Source organism: Tupaia chinensis, unplaced genomic scaffold, assembly GCF_000334495.1.
Source record: "Tupaia chinensis unplaced genomic scaffold, TupChi_1.0 Scaffold000362_1, whole genome shotgun sequence".
In the NCBI taxonomy this organism is placed as follows: domain Eukaryota; kingdom Metazoa; phylum Chordata; class Mammalia; order Scandentia; family Tupaiidae; genus Tupaia; species Tupaia belangeri.
Window position 1 is genome coordinate 4430626 of NW_006159859.1, and position 11415 is coordinate 4442040.

The 11415-nt window shown below is 34.7% G+C and overlaps 2 protein-coding genes across 6 annotated transcripts in view; both read left to right on the forward strand.

Moving 5' to 3' along the window:
- BLTP1 (bridge-like lipid transfer protein family member 1) overlaps positions 1-3042 on the forward strand; it is a gene marked incomplete in the record, with an annotated part of 179272 nt that extends 176230 nt beyond the window's left edge. The window contains 2 exon segments of the mRNA XM_027773678.1: positions 132-297; positions 2744-3042. Of these exon segments, the coding sequence (XP_027629479.1) occupies positions 132-297; positions 2744-2960 (383 nt within the window).
- Positions 3043-9696: 6654 nt separating this feature from the next.
- ADAD1 (adenosine deaminase domain containing 1) overlaps positions 9697-11415 on the forward strand; it is a 155110-nt gene continuing 153391 nt past the window's right edge. For 2 of the 5 annotated variants that reach the window (XM_006153125.3, XM_006153128.2), the window contains exon 1: positions 9780-9850. The gene's annotated coding sequence lies outside the window, so the exon portion shown is untranslated. Of the gene's footprint in view, positions 9882-11415 lie in introns of all 5 variants that reach the window. The other 3 variants (XM_027773679.1, XM_006153126.3, XM_014589581.1) reach the window with 3 other exon arrangements.

Sequence of the window (11415 nt, forward strand, 5' to 3'; positions counted from 1 at the left end):
AAGAAGCATGCCAGACGCTGTCAAGGGTATTTCTCTCTCTCGTGTATACATGTGCTATTATAAATAAAATGAGTTTTTAAAAACATCTTTATAGGATATATATTCATATTAATCTGTCATTTTCATTATAGCTATTTTTCCACCTCGGATTTTATCTGCTCGACCAGGACAGAAAAGTCCTATTATTATACATGACGACAATTCTTCTGACAAAGACAGAGAAGATAGCATCACCTATACTACTGTGGATTGGAGAGATTTTATGTGCAATACCTGGCATCTAGAACCCACTCTTAGGTAAGCAATGGTGTTCATATTTTGCCCATTTCCTAAGAGATTACTATGAGAGATAAAGGTTATGAAATAATGAACATTAAATATGGTTACCAAAAAAATACATTTAGGGGTTGTAATCACTACAGCTTCTGACTGCTGTTTTTGCTGCTCCTTTGTGTTTTTGTAAATGCTTTTAGGTAAGGGTAAAGAAGACAAAGACTAAGAACAGCTCAGTGCTGATTAGCTGTCCACTGTGTGACATTTTGTTTATCACTAAAATATAAGGACAACTTCCCTTCTTCTGTTGTAATAATTTTTTACTCTCTTACCAGTATGTTATTTTCAAGTATTTGAGGTAGCTACAATAAACTGTTTTGTTACTTAGTTGGGAAGGTAAGGTAGAAGCTATACATCTTCATAAAGTAAACCATTGAAATTCCTCACTGGCTATGTGTTATGACAACATAATAGAACTTGCTATGTCACAGTGTACTTTTGTCAGCCTACTAAGCAATATAAAACAAGGCCTAAAATGTCAAATTTAATGCTGTCAGATTCAGTTCCTGGACTCATGGTCTACCACAATCATGATCTCAATTATAATACATTAAACGTGCTTTCAAAATTTCAAAAGTATTTTCTGGTTTTAGTTTTATTTATACTAGTTACATAACTAGTTGTACTTTTTTTGTGTGCCCTTGTTTGCGATTCCTTTTTTTTTCTTCTCATGTGCTTTGTTAATCAAACTATTGGGTCATCAATTAAGTCATAATGCATTTTCACATAGAAAAATACTTTATGACATTTCTGACAACCTAATATAATTGTCTGAATCCTAGAATATCAAATAGTGTCTCTTATCCCCAGCAAAACATTTCTACAAAAGGATATCAATCTTATTTCGAAAAGGTATTATTCAGATAGATCTGTGCCACAAAATGATTTCACAGTAATAAAATCTCCATTTTACAGTGGACATTTGTGAAAACAGAAAATAATGACTTTAAGTGTTAGTAAGTAGTTGTATTTAATAAAATTTGTTGTAAATATTGGGTGGTTGGAAAAGTCATGACACAGTTTTGCATAAAAAAACATTGAAAAAGATGTCATTACTTTTCTGATAACCCAATAAATCAGCAAAATGCTTTGGTGTTAATTGTACATGTACTCATGAGAAATATTAATAAGGTCAATACAATATTAAAATACTGCAAATATCCTACAGTAGAAAACTGTGGGAAAATGTTTTATATTTATAAATCTAGATGATTATAATCTAGATACTTTATAAATCTTTATGAATTGACCAAGTATTACAGTGAATATATTTCCATTAAAAATAAAATGAATTTAGTTTCAAATGAATGTAAATTAGTTGTCACATTCTTTTTTTAGAAAAGAGGGTAAGTTAGGTTATATAGTATGGTGGAACATGATTAAGAACTCTGGCTCTAAGCCCAGCTTTTAAAATAGCTGAGTGATCTAGGCCTAAACCTTTTCTCCCTTCTCTCTCAGTTGCCTCATACAAAAAATTTGAAAAATGATACAACCCCCTTTTAAGGTTGTTACATTTAAATGAGTTACTTACTGTAAAATTCTTAGAAATACTTGAGTTCGAGATCAGTACTAAATATCCCCCCTACCTGAGTTCAGAAACAACTGAGATAGTGTGGGAAAGAAGTAGCTGGAAGTCAGAATGTCAATTTTAATGCTGATAACAGAGGATGTGGTTTAGATGTCTGTCAACAAAGGCTTTCTACTACAAAGTTCAGGTTTGGACTTAACCTACAAGGCCTCACTGATGCAGAATTTGATGGGGGAGGCTTGCAATTTTCAGTCAGCAGCCCTGGGTACTTTTCTAGCCACAGACATCACTGAATGCTCCCTAGCTAACCCATTTACAGGGTCTGCCTTTGAAAAAAATATGGCACGAAAGAACAGACAAAAGTGAATGACTCCCAAGAAAAAGTAGGGAGGGAGGTACTGAACTATATTACTCAGTTCTCCTCTGTTAACGTTGCCAATCAGATAAATCAATACAGGAGAAGAAAAAGGCCAAGAGTATTTTCTAAAAGCTGTCCCTCCACATGGAAGAAAATACCAGGAAGAGGGAGAAAATGATTCTCCTTTCGAACAGGTTTAGTAAATAGCACTCAATAATAGCCCTTTTCACCGTTAAGCTACATGCTTCTGAAATAAGCAGCAGCCAAATGTCAAATAAATAAATAAATGACATTCAGTAAATACTATTGCTATGTGTAGGTTATCAAGGATACCTAAAAATCACACATATTCTGCTTTTTTAATGCTTTTATCATGAATTCAGGAAATGTAAGGTCAAAAATTCAAATGCATCTACTGAAAATATTTTGAATATATATAGTAAAGGCTTAGCATATTCTGGGGCCTACCTTCAGAAATTGCTAGGGCATTATACTCCTTAATTATTATTATTTGTAATTATTAGATTAATTTCCTGGACTGGAAGGAAGATTGATCCAGTAGGTGTTGATTATATCCTTCAAAAATTGGGCTTTCATCATGCCAGGACTACTATTCCTAAATGGCTTCAGAGAGGAGTCATGGACCCACTGGATAAGGTTCTGTCAGTTCTTATCAAAAAGCTTGGGACTGCACTACAAGATGAAAAGGAAAAGAAAGGAAAGGACAAAGAAGAACACTAAAATGTAACCTGATCTGTGAACAAATTATGATTTTTGTCCGTTAAATTTTATTACACTGGAGATTTTTTTTTAGTATAATAATTTTAAATATAACTTTAAAATAATTCTAATTTTGTGGCCATTATATTAAGAGTTTTTAAGTTACCTGGTTTATTGTAGTTCCACCATTCTGTGTAAAGTATTGCATGATAATGTAAATTTTGTGAAAAACTAGATTAAAATATGTAAATCTGCTTGTTAGGGTTTATAACTGTATTATGTGCAATATGATTCCTGCATCTATAAAATATTTGCAGAATAACTGTGAATTTTTTTGTTATTGGCCATAACTTTTAGAAAAACTCTTATTGAAAATGTGATTTGGGGGGATGTCATTAATTGCTTTCTTTTTTAAATGTAGACTTGTATAAATACCTATTTGTATATAGTTTGAGTAATTGTGATATGATTTTATACCACTAAAATATTGTTTGTAACTATTGTAATAAAGTCACAATAATGGTTTCAGTCTGTAAAAGTTTTTCCATTTTTTTCCTCCTTTGATAGTATAAAATGAATAGATACCAATCAATCTGTGTGAAGTTATCAAATGCTTTCATAAAAGATGATCAATACTTAAAAGTATTTTCATGTTTTTTATTTTTATAACAAATTAGCTCAAGATAAAGTTTTGATATAATTAAAATGTCCACCAAAAGAAGACAGGTTAAATAAAATATGACAGACCCATGCAGTGGACTAGTATGCAACTATTAAAAGAAACAAGGATGATCTCTAAAATTGATTCTTACATGAAAAAAACAAGATCCAGACAGCTGTCTAGATTTAAAAATTCACAGGTGGTATATTTAAATTATTTTAGGCTAGTATGTACTTTGCTCCCTTTCTAAATCACAAGATACAGTCAGATAATCTGTAAAATTTCAATAATGTGACAAACTCTGAAGGATTTTGTTTTCCTACATGTTCAGAGTGTACCAGGTTCACTAGAGAGCTGTGATTTGCAAACTAACTATAGGAAAGAAACTTTTTAAAATTGCAGTGTTATGTAAAGCAATAACCTTATCAAATACAGCAAGAATCAATTATTCAAAATGAAAGAAAAAAATGAAAATACCCAAGGACATACAAAACGCAAGTTCAAATTTTAATTAGATTCAATTTTACTATTAGATTCAAGTACTATGCTCTCTCAATTGCTATTAAAATTCTAAACATCTCAATTTCTGTATTTGTCACAGAACAGTAAGAGTTTATGGAGTCTCCTCAGTTCATGAACCATGCTTTAAATATTGTAGAATCACTTTAGAATGTTCTTCATCTTCACTACAGATGGATGTTGTCTAAATATTTTTTAAGCGATTTTTGCTATAGGGTATATATGCTCAAATTTTTTTGTTATTGGCCATAACTTTTAGAAAAACTCTTATTGAAAATGTGATTTGGGGGGATGTCATTAATTGCTTTCTTTTTTAAATGTAGACTTGTATAAATACCTATTTGTATATAGTTTGAGTAATTGTGATATGATTGTATACCACTAAAATATTGTTTGTAACTATTGTAATAAAGTCACAATAATGGTTTCAGTCTGTAAAAGTTTTTCCATTTTTTTCCTCCTTTGATAGTATAAAATGAATAGATACCAATCAATCTGTGTGAAGTTATCAAATGCTTTCATAAAAGATGATCAATACTTAAAAGTATTTTCATGTTTTTTATTTTTATAACAAATTAGCTCAAGATAAAGTTTTGATATAATTAAAATGTCCACCAAAAGAAGACAGGTTAAATAAAATATGACAGACCCATGCAGTGGACTAGTATGCAACTATTAAAAGAAACAAGGATGATCTCTAAAATTGATTCTTACATGAAAAAAACAAGATCCAGACAGCTGTCTAGATTTAAAAATTCACAGGTGGTATATTTAAATTATTTTAGGCTAGTATGTACTTTGCTCCCTTTCTAAATCACAAGATACAGTCAGATAATCTGTAAAATTTCAATAATGTGACAAACTCTGAAGGATTTTGTTTTCCTACATGTTCAGAGTGTACCAGGTTCACTAGAGAGCTGTGATTTGCAAACTAACTATAGGAAAGAAACTTTTTAAAATTGCAGTGTTATGTAAAGCAATAACCTTATCAAATACAGCAAGAATCAATTATTCAAAATGAAAGAAAAAAATGAAAATACCCAAGGACATACAAAACGCAAGTTCAAATTTTAATTAGATTCAATTTTACTATTAGATTCAAGTACTATGCTCTCTCAATTGCTATTAAAATTCTAAACATCTCAATTTCTGTATTTGTCACAGAACAGTAAGAGTTTATGGAGTCTCCTCAGTTCATGAACCATGCTTTAAATATTGTAGAATCACTTTAGAATGTTCTTCATCTTCACTACAGATGGATGTTGTCTAAATATTTTTTAAGCGATTTTTGCTATAGGGTATATATGCTCACTGAAGAGACAGAGACACAGAAAGTGAGAAACTGACCCCCTATGGTAGATGACCACACTACAATCCTTCCTCCTCCATTCTTCTCTTGGGATCTTGGGCACACATGCACACATACCCAGCTGAGTTTCAAGCCTCTGGGTGTGGGACTTGAACCATGGTTAGCCATGTGGGACTCCAGCGACATAACCATTACTGGTCCCATGTCTTCAAAGTTTTAATAGAAGAAACCTGATTAGAACTGTGTATCTCTGACGCAGGAGTCTCATGCCTTCTGCCGGCATCTATGAAACTGGGGCAGACGAATTTCACAGTTCTTGACAGATTATTCCACTGAATGAGAAATCCCAACCATCTGAGAAACTAAAAGCAAACTAACATGGAATGGGTCATGCAGGAAGTAAATCATAAATTCTAACCACAGCCTTGTGATCAGTTGCAGGAATAAGGGTTCTTTCTACCACCAATAGAAAATTATTTCAACCTCTGTCATGTAAATTTTTTGTGTTAAAAGTTATGACAAATATTTAAAAGTTATCTTTAAAAAAATTTCTGTAGTATTTAAATACATAAAATAATAATGCCAAACATGTACTGTGTAATAACTATCAATATATTCCTCCAGTGAGCATCAAAAGTGGTATTATGTTCACATTTTTGCAGATGAAGAAACTGAGGCTCAGAGAGCCAAGTAACTTGACCACAGTTAATTTTTTTTTTCAGGCTTTTATCAGTTTTCTCAGAGATACATTCCTGGCTATTTTCTAGTATTTCTTAGAATTTCTTTCTCATTATACTATAAAACTAGGATATGTTTTAATAACTCTTGTATTCTCAGCTTCTAGCATGGCAACTGACTATAAGAGGCATTCAATTAATATATAATATTGTGAAAGGATTATGTGTTGTGTTCATGCTTTTTTCCACTCAATTTATTGTGGAAAAAAAAAGTAAACAAAATAAAGACTTTGTATGTAGCTACATGGGTTGGATAGACAACTAACTTATAATATTAATGGTGACAAGGAATACAAAGCAAAAAGTAAACCAGGGACAGGATATAGTGACTTAGGGAACCAGGCAGTCACACAGTGATAACACAACTGGACACATGGGCATGGTCCTGGGTTCATGTCCAGGACTTCCCTGAGTGTATCAGGTACATATACATGCCCATGACTGGACAGCTGAAAACCAACAGGAACCTGCTGGGGGTACCTGTCTCTCTTTGACTCTCTCATAAATACATTTTCTTAGAAAGTGATTTGTGAGGTGGAATGTAGGTGAATGTGCATTTACATGTGTGCTGGAGAGGGAAGCCCTCTCCTAGGAAGTGACATTTAGAAAGGAGAGAGTTCTGAAAGTGAATAAACCAAGGGGGGGAGTATTTTGACTATTGTTCCAAGCAGAGAGGACAAAAGTTCTGAGGTAGAAGCCAGCATGGCATGTTTTATTAAAACTGGAAAGTTCACCCTGGATGGAGCAGAGTGGGGCAGTGGTAGGAAATGGAATTGAGGACGGGGACAGAGCAGATCATGTTACTCAGGTCATTATGAAGATACTAGCTTATACTCTCAGGTGAGATGGGAAGCCTGATGAGAGTCTTACAGCAGGTGAGTGAAAAGAACACCTTTGGTTAGAGTATAGTATCTATATTCACAATGGCCAAAAACTGGAAACAATCAAGATTAACAGGTGAACATATAAACAGCGGTACAATGGAATAAAAGAGGAAAAAGCTATCAATTCACCTGACAACCCGGAGGAATAATAAATGCATTTTCCTAAGTGAAAGAAGCCAGATCCAAAATGTTGCATATTTTATGATTCCATTCATATGACATGAAAAAGGAAGAACTATAGGCAGAAAACAGATCAGTGTTTGCCAGGACTTAGGAGAAAGAAGAGGGGCTGACTACAAAAGGGTCATCAAATAAAATCTTTGGGTGACCAAACTGTTCTTTCCTGTGCTATAGTAATAGATACATGACTGTATTTGTCAAAACTCATGGCAGGCTAGGAGGAAATGAATTGAGAAAATAGAGAGGCAAGACATTTATGGGACATAGAAATGGATGATTATCTGTTGATGTTAATGTGTATGATATCTTTAACTGGACTAGTGTGAAGTGTATTCATGCTGGCCAAAAACTGGAAACAATCAAGATTAACAGGTGAACATATAAACAGCGGTACAATGGAATAAAAGAGGAAAAAGCTATCAATTCACCTGACAACCCGGAGGAATAATAAATGCATTTTCCTAAGTGAAAGAAGCCAGATCCAAAATGTTGCATATTTTATGATTCCATTCATATGACATGAAAAAGGAAGAACTATAGGCAGAAAACAGATCAGTGTTTGCCAGGACTTAGGAGAAAGAAGAGGGGCTGACTACAAAAGGGTCATCAAATAAAATCTTTGGGTGACCAAACTGTTCTTTCCTGTGCTATAGTAATAGATACATGACTGTATTTGTCAAAACTCATGGCAGGCTAGGAGGAAATGAATTGAGAAAATAGAGAGGCAAGACATTTATGGGACATAGAAATGGATGATTATCTGTTGATGTTAATGTGTATGATATCTTTAACTGGACTAGTGTGAAGTGTATTCATGCTGGGTAAATTCACTTTACAAGCTGTAGTTATGTGTGATTGTATAAAATAGAATTTAAACAAATAACTGATCTAAATAATAGAAAACAGTTTAAGTAATATAAAACAAACAAAATCCTATACCTGTTAAATTTGCTTCTCATTAATATAGGTTAATCTGCAACTACTATCCTCAGACAAGTAAACTTGAGATAGTGCCAGATTTCTCATTGTCATAGAAAGAAATCATAAAATAAAGGAGAAAGCTAGGATGTATGCTGTGGTATTGGACTACAAAGGTGATAAATCCATATTTATATTGAGATAGGTAATATAGAAATCTAGATGTGTCTGGATACATTAGTTAGTACCCATGAATATATTACCTAGCTCTGCTCTCTTCACAGGTCTGGAAGCAGCGACCCCTGAGCAGCCAGATCTTAGTTTCTAAATATCATTTTCTATTCACTAAATGCAAAAAATATAGTAACCTGAATCAGAAATAGAAAATGGTTATTTGTTGAAAAATTGGTGAAATCCAAATACAGTGTGTTCTATAGTTGGTAGTATCGTAGCAATGTTAATTTCTTAAGGTTTTTATTTTTAATTGCCAGAGGGGCATGTGTGTGTGTGGGAGGGGCAGGGGTGGAGAGAGAGAGAGAGAGACATTCCCCCCCATAGGGCATAGTCATGTCCCTAAAAAATTTTTTGCATTTCTCCATCCCATCAGGATTTTAGGCATTACAGGCAGATGTGCCCAGTGTGTTTTTTCAAACTGCCAGGCCAGGATTTGATCCAGAACTGGCCATGTGGAATCCATCTCCCTAGGTACAGTGCTTAATCACTATAACGAAGATAGTCTAATTTCTTAGTTTTGATGAATGTGCCTTGGTTATGTATAGGATAACATTTGGGGAAACTTAAGGTATGAAAGAATCCTGTGCTATCTTTATAGTTCTATGGAAATCTAAAATTATTTCAAAATTAAACATTATTATATATACATAAGAGAAAATTTTTACCTTGTTTCTTATACTCCTTGAGCTAATATATCCATTCTCTTGGATTCTACCCTAACATAATTATAACACATTATTCTTCTTAGAAGTCTTATCATTCTTATATTTTTCACAATATTTGAGTTTTTAAATTTCCTGTAAAAAGAATCCAAATGTTAAGAATCTAGATTGATTTACTATCACTACTACTGGTGGGCATTTGATCAAAACTATAACACATTTTGATAATCACTAAGAATATACTTTTACTGAAAATGAATTGCTTTATGAGAAGGATAGGGCTGTTTTTCTTCCAATTAACCCATGCATTTGTGGATCAACATTGCTTCTTGCAACAGTGAAGTAAACTACAATCAAATCTTTTCTTTCTTTTTTAACGATTTAAGTCCTGAGAAACACTATACAGATAGAAAAGTACGTCGAAAGTTCCTGATACCAATGCCACTCAATATTTTTAATTCCTTCTTAGTTAAATACCAAAACTAGGGTGACTTACTATTAAAAATAATTTTAACTATCCGTTAACACGTCAATTATGGCCAACTTCAACGTGTGGGACTGCAAAGAATTGAAAACACCGGCACTGCGTCTGTCATCACGAAGTTAGAGCCATGTGCTGTCAACGCCCTCACCTGTCTCCATGCTGTTGGGCTTCACTGACCAGACGTCAACAATCCCAGCACGTTTTTTTCTGTGAACCAGGAGGGTGCGGCAAGGACCAAACCTTGTCCTCCCACAGCTTTGCAGCGCCTCCTCAGCCTGCCCAGGCACAGCGTGGAGGGTTTCCCTGGAACCAGCCTCTCGGAGGTCAGTGTGGGGCAGCCTCCAAGCACCCTGGGTAAGCAGGCCCAGGCATAGCCAACTGTGGCTTAGACAAGCCCCCTCACGGCGCTCTGTGAGGGGGTGGGGGCAGGCGTCGGGCGGCCATCAGCCGGTCCTCGTGCTGAGAGAACCACGACGACATTTTCGGGCCGGTCCTCGTGCTGAGAGAACCACGACGACATTTCCGGTCCCTCGAACGCACGCGCGCTGATGCCGGCGCCCCCCAAAGCACAAATGCAATGATTTCATTCAGTAGAAGATTTTGAGATGACCTCTTACTGGGGGATTCCATCAGCAATTGCTTAAACATTGGACCATCCTCCAATCTGAAGGGAATGAAATTGATGAGGATTCTGTTTAGCCATGATGTTTCCTTCCAACATGTCCAAATGGAATTCAAAGATGGTGGTGTTGCCAGAATCATAAGGGTATACATCTGTCTTTGGAAAATGCCAATCTTCTCCACTTAATTCATCTCAAAAAATTTACTATTTTCTAAGTCCTTTTTGGAATAATATCAAAGCACATTGATTTTTCTTTCTTTTGTCACTATGGGAAATAACATCACAAGAGAGCAGATCACCAAATAATATCAAGATAGCGGAGCTCATGAATTACCAGTACATTTAAATAAGATCCCTCAGCTGTTATTACTGCCTGTACTGAAGCACTGGATGAGAACTGTCTGGTTTGATTAGCTCTATTTGTTTGACGTTAGATTCTCATGAAAATAAAATAAGAAAAGAATGTTCTCCGGTGATGTACTAAAGCAATAGTGTCCAAAGTGGTAACTGTGGACACTGCATACGGTATACAGTTTTCATAGGACCTGCAAAACTGCCTACTGCTTCACATGAGCATTTTTGGGTAGTTTTGAAAACATGTCACTGCATTTTCAATTTCTACTTTCTGATATCTTTCGAGAGAAAAAAGCATATTTCTGTGAGAATTTGCATGCACAGTAGGAGGAAACTTTTTATTTTTACCAGCCACAAAAGGAACACTTTTTGAAGGAGGGTGATGCACACATTGCAACATTTTTGTGAGGACAGAAGAAAACAATATGCCAGTCTTGCTGGAAAGTACCTTACTTTGCTAATAATTGTGGAAAAATAACAAACTGCTTAGGACTTTTTATTCTTAATAAACTTTTTTGAAAAGGAAAGAAAAGTAATAAACTTTCTTTCTTTTCTTCACCAGCAGCATTTGTGGAATCAGCTTTTCTTAATTTTTTTTTCTTATTTTTTATATACAGAATCCAGCTGTGGAAATCTGATCATTTTGGAAGAGGAAGTCTAACACAACACTTTGCATGCAGTGTGTGGGTATGATCTGGAAGTTAGTTCAAGGATTCTGCAACTCATCAACAAGGAAGTTTGTTCCCATTGTGGGCACAAACCCACTGACCCAGAGATTAGAAATGACAAACTAATACAATGGATTTTAATAGAATCTTTCTCAATGGACTTCAAAGCTTTCAGGAGCTCATTCAATCCACAAGATTTGCCTGAGCCAACCACTTTCTAATCTTGGGGGGGGGGGGGGGGGGA